We start from the raw sequence: 20,328 nt of genomic DNA on the forward strand, positions 1-20,328 counted from the left end.
CTGTCGCCACCTGTCGAAGAAACCGCTGTCCTAATATTAACCGCAGCCTACTACTACTTCCACAACTATTTTACAATAAGCATAGAACAGTTTTCAGTGCCAGGACAAGAGACATCACAAAATTGTCACATGTTTTAAATTTGTAAATCCGTTTAATGATATGCAAATCCTCCCAAAAATCGACTGATTTAAATCCAATAGATGGCGCAACACATGGGCCAACAATGACCCCCCTTGAAAAAGTAAAGCAGCCGGCAAAAACTCCCCGTATTGTATTCTATTCGCGCTGCTTCGCGTATTCATACTTTCTGTAGAGAAAGCTCATGCGTAGGTCAGCCGACTTTCAGTGGTCATTTAGATTATTACGAACTTTAAAAATTCACTTTTCGAATTAAACATACCTATGGCTGGGCTGATGGTGAGTTTTTTTCTCTCGCGGCCAATCGCAAACGTTCAGAGGAATACGCTTCAAAGTCTGTCCAATCAGGCAATTGCAAGGTAGTGCAGTCCACCAAAGATTTACACTGGTGAGAATGACTAACTTCAACAGGTTGCTCCGGTCGGAACGTAAACATTAGGTATCTGTTTATTCGTGTTATTTTTCTGAAGTACAGCCGCCGGTTTACTTATTTGTATTGCTGTCGACTTTGTAAATCACATGGAGCATATAACATAATCGGTATGACAATGTTGCGTTTGAGGTTTAGCACGTTCAACAGGGTGAAGAAGGACGACATGAAGATTGAAATGCAAGTTAAGTCTTTCTCGACAGGAACCAACTGAATTGAGGTCTGTCTATTTTTGGTGAAGGAGACAAAATATTAGTCCAGAAAACACTTGTTTCATTAGCCTTGACTGTGAGTGCAGGTTACGTAGAGCACAGTTAAACACAGCTACCGGTGCGACGATTCGTTTAGCTAAATCCTTTCAGTTTGTGAAATGAACATACCCATTTGGTAAAAGGCGAAACTGTGATCGTGATTAACTTAGACGTATACACTTTCTTTTTCTCTCTCTCTCTCTTTTTTTTTTTTTAGCGTAAGACAGTTTATGGACGGTATCGTTACCCGTTCTCACAGATTCTGCTGATAGTTGCAGGTGCCTGATCCAGACTAAATTAATGCAATTCTCAGGTTGTAAATAAATCAACTAGCTGTTTTTGTATTAGTGGCAGATAAACTTTCTGATTTTGTCATTTCCGACGTTCATATTTGATTAAATTATCTCTTTTTTCGTGACATTTGGTAGCAAAGGCGTCGGAAACGTTTTTTTTTCCCCCCAGTCGACTCCGTATGATAAGTAATTATGCTGTGGTACCCTTGAACTGGGTGTGTACAGGGATGTTGACACATCTCTTTTGAAAAGCTTTTGAAAGAGTCTGGCGAGATTCCAAATGCCACCACAGCGCTGTAGATACTTTTAGGGCCCATGTACAGGGAGCTGTAGCTAGCCATTGGATATATGTTCGTGGTTTGAAACGACCTTTTCCCACACAGGAAGTCAATGGGCTCAGTCAGATACTGAGTCAAAGCTGGGATAGAGTCCAGGGACTACATTGCCCTGCTCTGCATCCCCCTCCCTCTATTACCACACCTTTCCTCCCCTCTTTCTTATAGGCTCACACAGACAGAACAGCAATGCAAAGATATACTTAGCTTTACCTTGACCCTTGACTCCCTATCGAGAGGAGTTCCAAGGAGATCAGTACACAGTACCCTGTGATGATTGGTCTTTTCCGCCTTACTTCACTTAATTATACAGGGTCACATCACAGAGAAATATGAGTGAAACCATATGTTCAAACTTCCATGTGGAAACCAAAGGCCTGAATTTAAAGAGAGATCATTACTGTTTAATCTTTTTGATGACCCAGCTGTCTCAGTTGGTGTAGAAATTCTTTTGTCTGCTTCACTCATCTCTTACTGGAAGAAGGAACAATGGGCTCCTCATGAGGGCATGGCTGGACTGTTTTTCTCTCTCGCTCCCATATTTGGTTAGTTTTTTGTAAATACAGAGACTATAGTTCTTGACAGTGGCTAATACCTAACACACACAGCTGTGTTTTTTCTCTCATGAGCTCAGTAGGATTGGGTGGAAACGAGAGGTGATGTGGAGGTAATTTTTTTGTGTGTGTTAAGTAATCTGTTCCGTGGGTAATTGTGGATAATTATCAATATGTTTGATGCCCGTATGACACGTTAAGCATCTGCCATATATGCAGTGTACTGTGTAACATGTGTGCCTTTATGACATAATTTTTATACTGTTGCAGACAAATCTTGCCAACACCCCACTAATTTTTCCCAGATTTTTTTTTTTCAAGATGACCCTTCTCCTTGGGGTCAAGTTTATGTACGTGCTTGAGAGTAAAAATCATATGTTTTCACTCTTCACATAATGCAACAATACACAGTTGCATAGCATCTGATAGCAGTAATTTGACATCAGCAGTTCTTTTTCAGAAGTACCCGCAATGGGCGATTTGTGGAGGGAAGAGGCGGTATGACATCCCCCTTGTTAGCAAAATGACCAAAATGCATCCCCCTTGTCAACCTGCCATCCCCCTGTATACTCTGTAGAGTAGTGTCAGTGACCATTGGGCCATCCCCCCTGTTAAAAAATAACAAATCACCTACTGAGCACTCCTGAACTAATCTATAGGTATTATACATTGAATGTATAATACTTAACTTTTTCTGTTAATGTTCACATTTTATTGTCATGTATGGTGACAGTCGATCACAGCCTTATTCTCGGTACATTTAATCGAAGGGAACTGTGAGCGGGTAATAGGGAATCGGAACTTGGGCTTTTTGATCGCTGCAAACCCATGACAGTAGCATAATCATGTCAGCACTGTCTCCAGTTTCAACTAGATCGTCCTGCGAGTGGGAGTCTTCCCATGCAGAATTATGCATTTGGTGCGACACGGCTTTCTTGGGACCACTAATTTATGACCACCAGAAGACGCTGTCTCAACTTGAATTGCGCACACTTGCACCTCCGCCTGCTGAAACCACGCTTGGGATACCCCGACAAAACTCAATTGAGTTCGCACTGAGGTTCCACGAAGACTGCGCGATGTCCGTTGTTGCCCAGAGATAACGTCGGAACCGAAGGAACATCACTTTGTAGATGAACACAGGACGACCACTGGGCAGGTTTGCTTGTTTTCCGACTTGTTTGTTTGTTCAACTGTTTTTGCGCGCTACAGCGTGTCCCTTCGTGTTAAACAACTGTGTTTTGAAAAGGCTAGTTTGGATAGATATTGGATGTATACAGATCTACTGAAGTAATATTGTGCAAGTTATGAGTGAATACCGGTGAGTACACGTTTTAACAGGTATCATACACGATTTAGCGTTATTCTTCTTACGGCACCTACTTTCTTGTAATAATAAGAGGCTCTAGCGCTGCTCTGTGTCTTTAAGTGACCTATCGGTTTGTGTGTTTTGGTGGCGCTTGATAGAAACTAAGCCACGGTCTCGGTCAACAACGAGTGGGTGGGAAGTTTCTGAAAGATGTTGAATGAATACACTAGAGAGAGGGAGGGAACAGCTTTGTCTCGTGTGAAAGGGTGAGGCCATATGGGGTAATAGGGAAGAGATCCTGTAGGATCCAAACACTATGCAACCAGGCTATGTTCATCAGACAGTTCAAGAAGTCAAAGTCTCTTTCCTTTCCTTTAACTGTTGTGATTCCTGTCGAATCCCTCCCACTGAAGGAACAGGATGGTAAAGTGGGAAAAAATTGGTCGCACTGGTGCTCACACTCTTATCTTATCACCTTCTTATTGTGAAAATATGACCTGTGGTATTGAGGTGGCAGAGATGAATGTCTTCTCATAAACAGATCTGAAGTGAAACAAAGGAGTTGTTTCATATCTGGAATGTGAAGTTCTTGTTCTTGTTAACGTACATTTGCATTCTTTGTTCTCCTTTCTGCTCATGCTGCTGAATGTCCAAGAGTTTGTGAAACTTTTGAGAGTGGGGCATTTATCAGACAGAAACAGCTACTTCCTGTGGTGGTATGTTGGCTCATCCTGTTGTCCTTGTGTCCTGCCTGGGCATGCCATTTCTAGACTGACAGTCACATACCCATATCTAGGTTTCTGTTGTTGATCAGTGTTGCTACCTGTGAGATTTCCTCTCTGTCTGTCATGGTTGACTGAAAACCGAGTCTTTTTTTTTTTTTTCTCTAGACCGTCTCAGTGTTTAGGGCTTTATTTGTGTGTTGGGTCTTGCAGTTGTATATCAGTCCAGGGAGCATCAATGTAATGCATTGTGCATTACACAACATGCTCTTTTGTAGCACACAGACGCTTTAATTGCAGCACAAGTTAGGTTTTATCACCTAATTTGTTCCTCCCTGTATGCTAAGCTACTATTTCTGTAAACGTTTCCTCCACCTTTGAAAAGTCAGTAGAAAGGGAACATTCATAAGTAGGCCACTGATAATTGTTTGCTCTATTTCAACACTTTCAGGTATACATGGATGTAAAGCTAGTCAGGAGTGAATACAAGTGCCTGCCTTTGTCCGAATAAACAGGACAGGACCGGGCGTAGGATCTGTTCACCATGGCTACCGCTGCCAGGAGTGGGACTGGTGCTTCAGATCCAGCATGGGAAGCATTCCCCGATGAACCAGTGCAGACAGGTTTGTATCAACAAGAAACTGCTGGATTCGAGGAATGTGTGAACCTCAAGGCAACCAAATTATTCAGAAAGAACATGTCTTATTTGACTTTGTATCCTATTGTGAAAGATCTGGTTTGCAAGCAAAACTTAAACTTAAATCTAATTTAACGCGCCATTGTATTTTATGTTGCAATGCAAATCAGTATAATATTTAATTAACAAACTGATCAACCTAAACAATGAAACCTTTACACGAGGTTCCAATATATAGACCTCTGCTGAGCTATATGCAATTGCTAGATCTATTTCAGAGAAACTAAATTTGTTAAGTGCATCTGAGATTCCCGGCATTGCACCTGGCCTCTGCCTCTACTTCGTTAGTGGGCATTGTCACCATGCTGTGAGATTCCTGTCACCTCAGCTCACAGCCCTGAACTGTGGAGAACAGTATGGGAACTGGCCAGTGCTAACTCATTCTGTAGTGTGCTACTTCTGACACCTTGTTGAGACCTGTCTCTGATAGACTGTGTGTGTGTGTTTGTGTGTGTGTGTTTGCTCCTCTTGGTGTCCAGATGAGGACAGTAGCTCTCAGAGGCAGTGCTATGACCACCCTGCTGAAGATGCCTGTGCTTGGGGGGAAACACAAAGTGCTCCCAATCCGCAGAGTGCCTGGGTACAATTTGATGACAACAAACCTTGGTCTCCCTCTCCTCCTCCTCCCCCTCAGATGCAGGTAAAAGGTATGATACTGACCTTAGTATTACCGCAGTGTAGGGTTTGTGTGTGTGTGTGCGTATATATGAGAGAGACAGGGAGTAAAAGACTGAGAACCAGCACCAAGAGAGGGAGTGTATTAGTTGTGCATATCTAGATGCAAGATTTTGTAAGATGACACCCTCCGTATTTTACCGAATTTTAAGAGGAAAAACATTTAACGTTAAATTCTTTGTTGCTTAAGACTTCCAGTTACATGTGCCTTGGGGCTCTTGGCTCACCTGAACTAAACAACACTGGGAGTGTCCCACATCCTGTGTGCTTAAAACTAGCCTGTTTCTCATACTGACTCACACCCTTCTCACACATTGGTAATGGAGTTCTGCTGCCAGAAACTCCCTCACATCCAACCCCGATATGAGAAGATTTGGAACTGGCCCACACAAATGGACAAACCCTGCTAATCAGAGACAGATCTTAGTTATTACAAGAACTACAGGAAGTTTTGCATGGAGATTATGGATAAAAATGAAGTATTTTTGGATGAGAAACTCAAACTTAACACTCAGATAAAAAAAAAAAAACAAAAAAAAACCAAAGCTATGATTTGTAAATCTTTGGCCATAACATCTGTTAGTTGTAGCAGGGGATGATGTGGTACATTTAGCTTACTATGAGAACATCTTGAACACATTTACCACGCTATTTGGGTTTTATACCCGTATTAAAACAGCAGGTGGAAAGACTATCCTACCTGCTGATTGACGAGTAATCAGAGGTGACTGCTTTTTGAATAAACCTGCAGGCATATTAATGTGTCGACATAGTGACCAAGAGACATCTTGTAAGAGTTTGCTGCTTGAGATTCCATACCAGTAACCTCAGTTCAACTGTTACAACACCACGAGTTAGTGAGATCAGTGTTAACACAATTTTTGCAGTGGGAGAGATCTTATGTTTCCATGGTGATCTCAGCAAATTGCTACATTACTTAATTTTCTAAAGTGTAATATTGGTGAGCAAAACTTTTTTTTTTTTTTCATGCGTGACTAAAGGATAAATGTTTTATGAAATTGTTCCATTAGAATGCATTATGGATGAAATATGATTGAATTTTTTTTTTATTTGATTTAACCAGCTTTGGAAGTTTCCAGATCCCATTAGAAATGTGGTAGATGAAAGGGTGGTCCCTTAACTGTGTACACATGCATTACTCTAAACCCCATTCTCTTTAGGAAATTTGTGAAATCAGTTTTATTCCGTGTGAATATGCCCTCAGTGGAGCTGAGTGTCATTTCTGGGAATTTCAGCACTTTTTCAAGACTAATTAAAACAAACATTGCTTTCTGTTTAAGTAAAGCTTTTGTTATTAGTACTTGATGTCCAACTAAAACTAAACATAAAGAGATAGAAGTCCCTGAATGGGCATCTTTACATGTCAAAAGTATTTTGATCATTTTTGTGCGTAAGCTTGTATGCAGTGAATTATGGAAATTCTTGAATTCTTGAAGGAGAGATGTGAAGAGTGTAAAAAAAAAAAAAAGGTAATACTCCAAAGATGGAATATTTTTTACTATGACAACTTTGTCCATGACAACTAGATCTTCACTGTGCATGTGCAGGCTTTGACCCTTGATTGCAACAGCATGGTAATACAGACGTCTTGGTGTTTCCGACTTGCGACACACCCTGTGTGATTTCGCTCTCTTTGTCAAAATCATCCTCTCCAATGCAAGCTGCACTTGGGTCGCCCGTCAAGACTACCATCAGAGACAGATGTCTGTTGGTGTCGATCCAGTTTAACACTGGATGTAGTGTGATGGTTTTGTTGTTGAGTGAAGCAGCCCACATCCTGGCTTTCAAGCGTCTCAGGCGGTTTTTGTACCACTGGAGTAGCATGCAGGACACACAGACCATGAGGAGACCCACTCCTAGGACAGTGAAATAGAGTATGTACCCATCTAGAAGGAGGAAGTGGATGAAGCATAAAATCATAGGTCATCTCCTAAGCCAAACTGAATGGCCTAAAAACACATCATACTTGTATCATATAGTTACAATAACTCTCATGCTATACGCACATTGCCCAAGAATCATTTTCATCTTAGCTCCGGCACAAGTTTCATTCAGTAAATTGTTGTCCCTGCAGTTCAGAGTTGGTTGTTGTTGCTAGGAGATGTAAACATTCTCTATTGGAGATGTGCATCATTTGAAATTTGTTCTGATGGCAGTGGTCTCTGCAAATCAAATGTGAATTTTAATAGGATGATGTGTCTTTTAAACTTGTTGTTAAATTTAGGTAAAACTGTTGAAACACAAACTATTCAGATATTTTGAAGTTCACGTAAAACATTTGTCTTTTGCTAATTAAAACAAGCAGGCAGATTGTAATCCATTAGACAGTAATTCATAGCAAAGGTTATCGCTCCTGTGATGGCAATTACAGCAATGCTAATTAAAATCATTGAGTTGATTGATTGCAGCACTGTTTGATGGTTCCCATACTCATCAGTTAGTGGCACAGTCTCGGCTGCATCCTTGATGTGTAATCCATTTGCTAAAGCACTTTTGTTCCCTCTGTGAATAGTTAGTAGTCTTCACTCATAATTCAGTGGTAACACCTGCTCATTAGTGAAACACATAAACATTTGCAGTTATTAGAGACTTGCAGGTACATGAGTGTGTGAAGAAGTCTGTGTGTGTGTGTGTTATATGTAAGTGTGTGTGTACATTAAGTACACAAGATTCTGTCTCTTTCTCTGTGACCCTTTCTTTAACTTTGCAGACACTAGGCACAGCGTGTGCTCTTCAGCCAGTTTCTGGAGTACTGTGCCCCCATCGGAGAGCAGTTGGACCACCCAGTCTGAGGAGCAGAGCTCTGTTAGCATGGGGGCATCTTCCTGTGATCTGCCGTCTCTTAACCCTGAGGAGCCCCCCAGTCAGACGCCCTCCCGCCCCCACTCTTGCAGTACGTTTAACAGCCCCAGAACACGTCACCTATTCTACTCACCGTTCAGTCACAGAGATATTTATCCAACATATTTATTTTATACACTGTTTTTATAGCTGGATTTGGTTTAGCTGAGTTCATATCCTGCCAAAAATAGTTCTTTTTCCCTGTATGACAAGAAGTTAGTTGATATTGTATCATGCAGGCTATCTAACCTTCTCATGGAGGGTGGCATAATGATGTCTGGAGGAAGTGAAAGTAAGTTTGGGAGTGCTTGACACACCAGAACAAAATTCTAATAAAGCCCAACAATAATTTGCCAGACCCCTCAAGCTTTCAACCCAGTTATGTGCAGAAAATGAAGAGATTGAGGGCCCAGGAGAGAATAGCTGATGAATTGGAACATGTAATTGCTCACAGGGTATGACAGCCAATACTGAGTCACTGTAGGCTGTCAAACAATGATTGCACCAAAGATATCAGTGAGGTATGTCTACAGAGCACCGTGGTCCACTTATCACTTGAGATTAATCCATTTCAGTTCTCCATTTACCTCAGTTCTCAAACAGCCACTTACTAAAGGAAAGGTTACCATGGAGACAGAGGTAAGAAGGAGGTGGTTTGGCAAGTTTTCAGTGTTAAACTGTAAGAGGTTCAATAGCAGATTTGTGTGGGAAGGAAGTGGGAGTTACTGTAATGTATTCCTTTGTGTACCTGTAATGCATGTATGCTATAACCCATGTGACAGTAATAATTACAGCATTGTCTTATGATATTTTATACAGTGTTATGTTATTTTACACTTCACTAAAATGTAAACTTTCTGAGGGTTCCTCTTTTTTTTTTTTTTTTTTTTTTTTACTCAAGGTATAGGGACTGCTCAGTGGTGTGTTGGTATTGGTTTGTGCTCCGATTGCAGCACATACGTGGTATATCTAATCTGAATAGTGCGTCAGGTCCACTTCTGTTAGCAGCATCATTTTGTTATGGCACTAGATCATATGATCTGTTCATGACTGGATCGTCTCTTAGACGGGCAGGTTTTAAAGGGATATGTAAAAGTATTATCAGATTTACTTATGGATAATTACTCTGAAATATTCCAATCGGATGACAGATGCCGTGTTCTGGGGTGAACATTGTGTGTTTCTTTAGATGCTCCAGGGTAGTGCGGATGTATGTTTTGTTGGAGAAACAGAAGTCTTCTCTGTGCATTTGAGAGATGTCGACTACTATTTGTGACACCAGGTGGTACCGCATAACTACTGCCTTGATGGAATGATGTTTATAATAGCAGTCTGACAGACTGTCTGCTTATCTGCAGAGGATGGGATTATTATTATTATTATTATTTTTTAATTTGTGGAAACACAACTGAAAATGTCTGTGTTTAATTACTTTTTTATTATTAGTCCTGTGTGTATATGTGTGAGGCATTGCATGTTATACCATATTTTTTTCTGTGTGTATATACTGGCATTTTAGGTGCAGCTGTGCTTTATGGGGTAGCTAGCACTGTCTGGAGGCTATATACAGAACTGCTGGAAGAGACAGGAGGATGGGCTCTGTGCTTTTAACAATAAACCCATGCAAACTCTAAAAAGGCAGGGGTCAGGACAAGGTCATAATATAATGCACAGGTTTCAACTCAACATATTTTCCCCTCTAAAAATCTTCTCCAAATTTCTCTCTTTTAGCTTTGTCTACACAGTGTTGTTACGTGCTGTGCAAATCTTTAGACAGTTAAGAACCCATCTAAGACATAGATGACTTGCATGTTTGCTCAGAGATGACGCTTGTAGTGTCATGTTGTATCCTGTAGTAAATTTAACACACTGCTTTCTTTTTCTGACCCTTGCCTGACCCCAGGACCATCCAAAACTCCTCAAAACCCACCGGTCTTGCACCTGCTCCCATCACTCAGGACTTTTTGAACTGCCACTCTTGTCGGTAGTAAAATCTCCCTCAAGAATAGCGGATTGGAAATTTGTTTGGATACTTTATTCAAAGCACTATTTCCCAAATAGCAGCAGCCACCCCCCCCCCCCCCCACCCTCCCACCCCCCTCCCATCATTGTTTTGAGTGGGAGTTGACCTGCAGCTTTAGGAAAAAGGTCAGACTGTGTGTAAAGCAATGCTTGTGTTCAATAGAAGTAATTGAGAAACAGTGAACACTACATGGAAGATTTGGCCACTGGGGTAGAAGATTGAGAGGTCACCAGGCAGATAAAGCCCATTTGCAACAAAGAGAGTACCATCTGTTGTCACCTTTTGAATATGTAAATTTAACAGTTGTTAAATGTACATATCACTTCAAGCAAATAAATCAAGTGTGACTAAGCCAACAGCAGTATTTGAGCCTCTGTAATCAGACTGTTCTGAAGTAAGCTCAGATTTATCCTGCAGAAGGGTGTTACAGAGAAGCAGGCTATTGAATTGTTTTGCTGTGAACTTTATTTCCTCAAAGGCAGTAAGCTGATTTGGATTCTTCAATCTGTTGGAGATTTACCTAACCTCAAGCTGTCAATTGATCACATGCTTAACCCCGTTAGTGATGGTCTGTGATGTCTCCATAGCTACAGGAGGGGTTCTGGTCTGGTCCTAAGGAAGTCGTAAGAGTTGGACTGTTGCAGCTGTAATGGACATTTGCATTAGCCGCAGTGTCGTTGTTGTGGTCCAGCGTTCGTATCGTTTGAAGTCCGTTGTCTGTTACTCTCCTGGCTGCAGTACTTGCCTTGCAGCTTTATGCTGGAGACACTAGTGTTTGCAGAGTAATTTCTCTTTACGTTGCCTGCCAACAAAACATTGAGACAGATCTAGACGGCTTCAGTTTTGTCTGCTTAAAGTCAATACTTTAAGTACAGTACAAAAGAGTTTTTTAACGAATTATTTACTTTGCTTGTTCTATAAAAAATTATTGATGAGTCGATAGATCTTTTGTTTTTTCTAACTCAGTGTCACAAATCACCACCTTTCTCTCACCACCTCTATTTGCTAGCATCCTTCTTTTTCTTTTTTTTTTCTTTTTTTTTTTTGTGTGTGTCTTGACACGAGGAGAAAGTAACTAGTTCAGAAGCTCATGCTTAGCCCCTCCCTGAGGGAAAGACAGGGAGACAGATAGACAGGCATCTACTTGTCTCAGCACAAATATGCAGGCGACTTTACGGCTAGCGTATCACATGACCCGCCCCTCGTTTCGTGGCGCAGGAGTGAACTCCCGGAGTCAGACTCCCATCTGTTCTTTCTAAGACACCTGGCCTTCAGAATCTAATCTCCTTTACAGTATCGCTGGGTTTTTCTTTTCTTCTCTGGACTTCGACGGACCGGATTGCCCAACGATTTCAGGTAGTTATGACTCTTCCAAAAGGGCTTTTGTAGCTTGTGAAGGTAGTGAATAAAGGTGTGTGTACACATTTAGATGTGTTTGTATCTGTTTCTGTCGTTACGACGGTTCTGGTTATGTCTTTTAATGTCTGTATGGTTAAAGGAAGCAACTTTTCTTTTTTTTGGGTTCACTTCTCTTTCTTCCTCTTTGAGTTGTGAATTATGGTAATTTTTTATGCTGACACAGCAGACTTAACAGAATGCTTAGAATGGACAAACACATGCTGATCCCAGAAACAAGAAGAAAGAAAATAGTTGTTTTGTGTGCTCATAATTTGGTGAATTTATGTAATAAATTTGTCGTCAAAGCTCTTAGTGATTGGAACATGTTTATTTTTTTATGTTCATAAAATAGTATATATATTTTTCTATGTTTGTAATGTCTCTGCACTTAATTGTTTTGTTCTGAGAGAGCAAAGAGAAAGAAGGAGGTTATAACGTAGTCTTAGAATATGCTACTATATACGTAGTCTTAGAATAGCAGTAAAAGTCCAGAGCTCTTGAGGCTTGTTTGAATTTTAGTTGATTGTTGTTTTAACAGTAATTTTGCAGATAGGTTTGTCCATAGCTACTGGCTGCTGGCTTTCTCCGGTGATTAGCTCACATCTTTTTCAAAGTTCCCATTCATTTCCACTGTCTGCAACGAGCCAAGCAGGTCTCTGATGCAAGAGAGTGTGGTGAGAGAGATTTTTTTTGTTGTTGTTCATGTTATGTGTTTAATTTTTGGGTTCAGTACCGATCACTACTTGCTACCCTTTCTTAGCGTCGGGTGAACCTGCTGTTCTCAGTGAGATTTTGATCTTAGCCTCTGGCTGACTTTGTTTGGCTTTTGTAGAAACATGAAGAGACATGTCTAGCAAAGCTTCTGACTGGATCTAGACTGATTCCTGTGAAACCTTTCAAGGATGAGTTTTTAACCCCCTCCCACTGTTACTTATAACAGTCAAGGTTGTAGCTTGGAGTAATAATTGGTGTCTGCTCTTGTTTTGGAATTTGCATTGAACAGCTCTCTTACTGTAGTTGTTAGTGTCACGTTTGGATTAACAAATGATAATAGTGTATGGCGGAGAATGTTTTCTGCATGCCAAAACAGCATGGAACTCTTGAGAGAAGATTAGCAGTGTCAAAAGTCTCAATAAACACACACACATACACACACACACACACACACACACAAATATAAACGCACTGAACAAATCCGCTGGCCTGATATGAGAAAACTTTAGTCCCAACCACCAGCAGAAAGAATTCTGTCTCGTGTTATGAAATATGCTTGTGTGTGTGTGTGTGTTTTTATCTTGTCTTTCTTGCCTGTCTGCCTATCTGCACAAACATCCACTCACAAAGTTTTCCAGTACTTCTGAGACTCTGTACTGGCAGTTTTGGCTGCACTTTTTCTGTGTGGCAGAACATTCATTTAATGCTTTGTTGCTTTGGCAGTGGGAATGAATCTGAGGTGGAGAATGGTGGTGCCTAGCAACAGGTGAAGACTTCTTTTTTTTTTTTTTTTTTTTTTTTAATTTGGCTGCACAGAAATGTATTCAGTGTGCTGGAATGGACAGGAGGCTCGGCTTAGTATCAAGTGGCTCTGTAATCAAAACACCACGGCAACCCTCTGGATTCAAGCCGGAATTTTGCGGTTTAATCTAAAATGCATTAAATTAATGAATGCATGCATTAAAACATGTTTTTTTTTTCTGGGTCAAAGGTTGAGAAGAACATTTTAAGTTACAAAAGAGGTAGACAAGTGGATTAGTATAATTCCAGGATGAATGTGATAAAGGCTTTTTCTAAAAAGGTTAAGAAAGCAGGTGAGGATAAGGTTATGTTTTAATGTGTAGACGAATAACAGCTGTCATTTGAACCAAATATAAAAGTAATGTTCCACGTGTATTATGCAGCTGTCCTCTGTCTTGACCTTTGTGTTTCCAAAAAGAATGCCTTGAATCAGAGACTCGGTTGTTACAGAATCCCTCTTCCTATGAACAGGGAATTGTGTAGCTGTCCAACAGCCAAAGGCTTTGATCTACAATCTCCCTTTTTAAGTACGTGATGATGTATTTCTATTTTAATGAATTAGTGTCCTTCATTATGAGTCGGGTGTGTGACTTTGTTTGTGTGTGTTTTATTTATATGTTTATACTTCCTCCCACTGAGGGGAAATACATTTCCAATCATCTTGATCAAGCCCTTGTAATCAAGCATGGCTTGTTGTTGCAAAACAAGCATTTAATACGGTGGTTGTCTACGTGATTACTTTGATTAGGTGGAAATTTACGAACACAGAAGAGAAACGTAGTAACTTTGGAAATTAAGATGTACCCCAAAAACAAAATCTGCTGTCATCACTCACGTACTCCTCTTTAAAATGCCCCTCAAAATCTCTGGCACTGAGGTCACATTGTACATATTGTGTAAATGTTTTTGCTCAAGGAGGGGTCACTGAATAAAGCTTGTTTTCTCATTCTCTTTTGCAGACTCATCTGTCTATCCAGAGGATGAAGGAATAACCATGGATACATTTAACTGGACTTCAAACACCAAGCTCACAAATGGCCAATCCTATGCCAACACTAACCACTTTTCCAACTGGGTAACTTTTGATGACGACGAAGAGCCAAGTCGCAAGCATCCTGGAAGGTTGTCCCACATCAAACTGGATAACCTTAACCACTCCACGCTTCAGGATGCCAACAGCAACCTAATTGTGTCTCCCATCCAGAACCAGGTTTCAGAGAGACACATTTTGGACCTGACTCCTGATGGCAAGAATCCAGTCTTTGCCCTAGACAGCTCGTTGTTCAACAATAGCACCCCTTACAACAAGAAAAATCCCTTCCTGGACGAGGAGTTCTCGAACATCCAGCCCTCCCCTATTAACCCTTTCATCGGCTACTTTGAAAAAGCTGAGCTGAAGACATCACAGAGCACGCAAAGCAACGGCTCATGCCAAGAGACTCCTCATGTGTTTTCTTTCAGTTCTCCTTTCTTTAACCCCCAGGATACGGATACTAAAAGGGAACCTGTCTTGTTATTTTCTCCTGTGAGTGAGTCCGAAGTCGGGGAAGTGCCACCTGCAGATGGCTTGGATCAACTCAGGAACATACAGATCACAGATCCGGACCAGACTGGGAGTCCTACTCTTCCCGACGACTCTGTAGATGCGGAAGTGTCCGAGGAGATGCCGTATGAGCCCACTCACATGATCCCGCAGGATGGCTGGCCCATGCTGTTGCGCATCCCAGAAAAGAAGAACATAATGTCGTCCCGTCACTGGGGGCCGATCTTTGTGAAGCTGACCGACGCCGGACGGTTAAAGCTCTTCTATGAGAAAGGTCTGGAGAAGCCTTTCAAGGAGTTCCAGCTGAATGCCCAGCACGAGCTCTCTGATCACAAGCTGCAGAATTACGACGAGAACGGCCGTGTCCACACTCTCAGCGTCGATCATGTGGTGTACAAGGAGAAGCGCAAGATCCAGCCCAAGGTGACCGTGGTTCACATGCCTGTGAGGGAGCAATTGGTCAAGCTTGGAACTACTAACTATCAGGACTTCCTGAGTTTCAGACATGCCTTACAAGAGAGGCTGGTGGGACTGTCTGTGGATATGGAATCTCTCGGCATCCCCATGTCTTATTGTGAGGAGGAAATTCAAGTGGAGGTTAGGGATAACTTCTACGGTGTGCTGTCTAAAGGTGACAGTCGAATCCTGGAACAGCTGGTAGTTACTCAGGTCAACATGTTGGCCTTTTTGAATGGTTCCCCGGACTGTAAGATTGGCCTCAATGATGTCCAGGTCAAAGGTAAAGAGGTTGTGTCCCGGCATGACATTATCCCCAACACTACAACGCGTTGGATTCACCTTCGGGATTGTCAGCTGCATGAATGCATAGACCGAACTCAGTTTTTAGACTCTAGAACCTTTGCGTTCAACCCACCTAGCGGCCGTCGCTTCGAATTGCTACGTTTCCGCACAGCGTTTGCAGAGAAGACCCTCCCCTTCACTCTAAGAACAGTGGCCAGTGTCAGGGGCGCAGAGGTGGAAATGCAGTCCTGGCTAGTGATGTCAACAGGGTTCTCATCCAATCGGGATCCCCTCTCTTTGATCCCATGTGAAAACGTGGTGATCCGCTATCCCATACCAGAGATGTGGGCTAAGAACTTTCGCCGTGAAAGTGTGACAGGGGAGAAGTCACTGAAAGCACGATTCAATAAGGGAGCCAGCTTTGGCACCGCCAGCACATCAGGCTCTGAACCAGCCATGAGAGTCACCCTGGGCACGGCCAAGTACGAACAAGCCTTCAAGTGTGTATTGTGGAGGATCAACCGGCTACCTGATAAAAACTCAGGTAGGACATGTCAACCTTCAAATCAAATCATATAGACTCCTGCTCGCTCAAGTTGTATGAAATACATGACAGCAAACCATCCAAACACCAAGCAAAATACATATTAAGATTAGATGTTTAAATACGATTCTTTTTCTAGAATTTAAGTGTTGTTTGGCGTAGCTTTTGTCATGTGTATTGAGAACACATTTGTCACATGCATATCATAAATCAATTATACACTTAATTAGATATGGGTTTAACCACAAGGCGGTGCAAGAGTGGGTGAATGGATTATATGTGACAGAGAAAAATGTCTCATGAAAGTAACTTCCAGGAACACTGTATAAATCCTATCATAAAGGGAATATTCTCTTCGGCTGATTTGGTACTTGGATCTAAGCCCTGCTTTCTTGAGTAAGATTATATCTAAGAGTATGTGCAGTGGTTTGGAATGGGCCTTTTATCCAGTATGTAGGATTTCTCCCTTTATAACGTGTGCTTTCTCTGGACTTTTGTTGGAATTTGTTGTTCAATGGCCACTGCTCCAGGCTTTTCAATAGTACATCAGCAGGGTTTCTCGTGCGCTTGTCTGATTGGTTGGACAAAGCGCTAGCTGTCATCACTCATTAACTCAAAAACTCACTGCCGTACATCTCCTTTGTGGGGCTCATTCTATTCCCCCTCAGCAAACAAAGGTTTTTTTTTTTTTTTTTTTGTGGAGGGTAGATTTTATTGTTTTATTTAATTCTTTCATTCTCTCTGGTTTTCTCTTTGTTCTGTCATTCTTTACTTTTCATGTGCATTATTTATTGTGTGTGTGTTGATTTGTGTTTTTTATCCATACAAAGACATGGTAACAGTCAGTTTATTTTTCACATACACTAGTTGTGATAGTTTAGAAGTTTTGTTTTATTGATGAGCAAGGCACGGAACAGAATTGATATTCTGACGCATTTGAAAACTCGAAGGTTGTGCAAAGGCTAAAAGTAAGAAAGCATCAGCTGATGATCCGTAATGTTCTGTGCTCTCTTAGTTTCGACTGTTGCCGATTTTAAACCTGCTGAACCACGCTGACATCTTTTAAGAGTAAGCTGACTCACTTTCATCTTCATGACTGTCTGTCTGAGCACCCCTCTCCCTCGTCTTTCTCTCCTGAAGCACTCGGTCACCCTCACACTTTTTTCTGCCGTTTGGAGCTGGGCTCAGACTGGGAGATTCCGCCTAAGTTCCAGTGCCAAGTGGAAGTGGAGTTTGACATGCCTGCTGCTTCTGCCTCGAAGGCCACTGTTCGCTCACTGTCTGTGGGAGACAGGGCAGACCTAAAGAAATGGATCACTTACAAAGCACACTACTCTTACCAGGTACCCAGTCTGTCTTTCACTCTCAGTCTCTCTACATTTTAATTATTTGATGTGTTTGTACTGTAGATATATCTTTGTTTGTATTATTGATGTCTGCACTCGGCTTAATAACAGAGGGTTTATAGCTTATATCAAGCCTAAGCAGTATAAATCTGTTTGAAAGCAAACACTTCCATGTGGTTTCATTAGAGTGACGTCCTTGCCTTTTGGGAATGGGTCAATGTCTGGTAAATGTCAACAGCCGTGTGACAGCTCCACTGAAAGAAAGGTTGTCACCCCCGAGGAACCTGCTGTCTCAGCTGCCAGGACTGTTTTCCTAGCTACAATATAAACATGTCATTAAGGTGGCTTTAGCTGTCTCCCTCTAACATCTGTTGTCATTACTGCTAATCAGCTAATTCTGAGTGATTCACCATTGCTATGAGGGAGTGTTCTGATAACATCATGGGACTACAATGACCAAAAAAAAAAAAAAAAAAAATATATATATATATATATATATATATATAAAATTGTTGTCTTGAATAAAGACACAGTCAGTGTGAATATATGGAAGGCTATGGTGTATGCAGACACAGGCAGGTTTCCCGGAATACCTGGGATGCAGTGTTTCTCAGCATGTTGCGGTCCTAACCTCACGGAGCCAATCCTTAAAGAGAGGCCAGATTGACGTGGGATGAGTCCCGTGTAGCCTTTTGGACCGGTGATGGCAGAGGGATCAGTCAGTGCACTGGATGAATGCATTGACCTCATAGATCAGTGGGGCGAGGCGGCTGGCTTCCTCCAGCTCTGTGACCTGATTTACTGAATGCTACTCCAGGAGAGTGGAGGGGAAGGGGGATTTTGGCAGATGGGTAGACTAAGCCACCACTCCATCCCAGGACCGACATAAGAATCTGTGATACTCATTCTCTATTTGTAATGATGTTATCTTTGCTTTGAAAGTGGTTTTTTTTCAGTATCCTTACCCTTAAACCGGTTATAATTTGTTGTGGATGTTGTGCTGAAAAAAGATCAAACATGCCTGGTTTTACTCTTGTTGTGTTAGACTTGATCACCCTCTTGTGTTTGAAACTGGCTATTACATTTCCTTAATCCTCCTTTATGCCTCCACCTCTAGGTGGCGATAGAACAGAAGAATGAGAGTGTTGTGGACAGTCCTCAGCAAGACAAGCCAGGAGAGTGCTCACCACAATAAGAACAGGCTTGTTTGCCTCTGTCATGTGAACAGAGAGCACAGTTGCACTTTGAAGAATGGGAGAAGTGGTTTCCCTGAAATGAAGATCGGAGATTTAAGCGTTTACATTGCGTTTTGTTTATATTGTATTTTTACCAAGGGGTAAGGAGCGGAGAGCATAGAGACCTAGATCTCTCTCTCTTGGAAGAACTGATGTGTATTACACACCCTTTAGTCATTTGTACAGGGAACATAGACTTAGACACTTTTGTGTAGGTTAAGGCAGTATGCACTCCATTATTTGCTATGTCATATGCCTTTCATCTGGTTGCGTTCTTGAGGAGGGCTTCAAATTCCATGTTCATTGCATCTGTGTTCTAACATGGTATGAAGTCATAAGTGCTCTTAATTTGTTGGTCAACATTTGTAAGAAGTTACAGGTTGTCCCTGTATACAGCCAGTACTCTGATACTCCAAACATTTCAGGGTCTTGTCTGAGTTTTATTTAATGAAAATCAGACAAGAAAGTTCACATTTTTATACAGTAGCTAAATCACTTCATAATTTTACTGCTATATGCTATGTCCTCTCACACTGTACTTTGAATAATGTAGCCTTTCATGTAACAACATTCAAAAGATCATAACGGATTGTCATGACCATAAACAACACAGAATATGCATCTCTGGTTAAATATTTCCCTGTGGTGTTTTGGTTTGTGCAGTAAATTATGAATATGCTGCAGTGGCTATCTTGAAAGAATGATGTTTCATTGCACATGTGTAGTGATTCAGTGTAAGAGACGTGAGCCTTTAGGCTATACACAAATATAAATTTCATGTCTGTATTTTATTTTGCAAAGTCATAAGGACAAAAAAGGGCTTCTGTAAAACTGCTGTACTGTTCTGTTATATTTAATATAAGACATTTTTGTTTCAGCAGAAATTTAACATGCTTTAGGTACATGTTATGCATTTGCATGTTATGCTACTAATGTGGGACTAATTATTGTTAAAGATTTTGGAGTATATGATGAACTGGAAACTGTAAAATTATCACATGGTATATTCTCTGCCTACAAGTATAACTGCACTACAATGGGGTAATGTTTTAGGGTCTGTTTAGGAAGAAATGATTTAGTTTATTTATCAGTTTGATATGGAGTGGTATGCTGGCTGGTGTGGTTATGAAAAAAAGGGCTTTTCTTATAGAATATTGCAGAAGATGAGCAGAATTAGGTGATTAATTAATATGGTTGCTCTGTGTAGCCTTAACTGACAAAGTCTGTTGCATGTCTATTGCATGTATTCATTTTTTTTTCAAAGGGCTTTTAAAAGCCAAAGGGCTTTTTTTATGCTTCAGAAATTGCTGTTTTTGTTGATTTGTTTTACTGAATTTGGAAGCCAATCCCCCTGTCCATTTGTATAACACTGAATATGGAATGCAAAAGGAATGTAAACTATCTGATTTTTTTTTCCCACTGTTTGTTCGGTAAATTAAATTGAATAGTAACATAAAGGCAGGTGACTTGGAGTGGTTCTGTATAAAAGTTTTAAAATCCTCATAGACAACAGAGCACACCTCAGATTATGATGTGATAGAATTATAATTCATTCTCTCTTTAAAAAAACAACGACAAAAAAACAATGCCTACTGTTTTGATGCTGATTGTTCTTTATACTGTATGTGCAGATGAGTGGAGGCATGAATGATTAAAAAGAAAAATGACCTGAACACATTTTTGTTAATACTGCTGTCTTCCATTTTGGCATGACCA

At 41.0% G+C, this 20,328-nt stretch overlaps 1 protein-coding gene across 1 annotated transcript; it reads left to right on the forward strand.

Annotated features, from left to right (window-relative positions):
• The first annotated feature begins 4,577 nt into the window (after positions 1–4,577).
• Positions 4,578–18,572, forward strand: ston2 (stonin 2). Its single transcript, XM_030788912.1, has 6 exons — positions 4,578–4,656; positions 5,210–5,377; positions 8,137–8,319; positions 14,163–16,031; positions 17,172–17,374; positions 18,495–18,572. Exons 1-6 carry the CDS (start codon positions 4,578–4,580, stop codon positions 18,570–18,572), a joined length of 2,580 nt encoding a protein of 859 aa, XP_030644772.1.
• Positions 18,573–20,328: the final 1,756 nt, after the last annotated feature.

Source organism: Chanos chanos, chromosome 1, assembly GCF_902362185.1.
Source record: "Chanos chanos chromosome 1, fChaCha1.1, whole genome shotgun sequence".
NCBI lineage: Eukaryota > Metazoa > Chordata > Actinopteri > Gonorynchiformes > Chanidae > Chanos > Chanos chanos.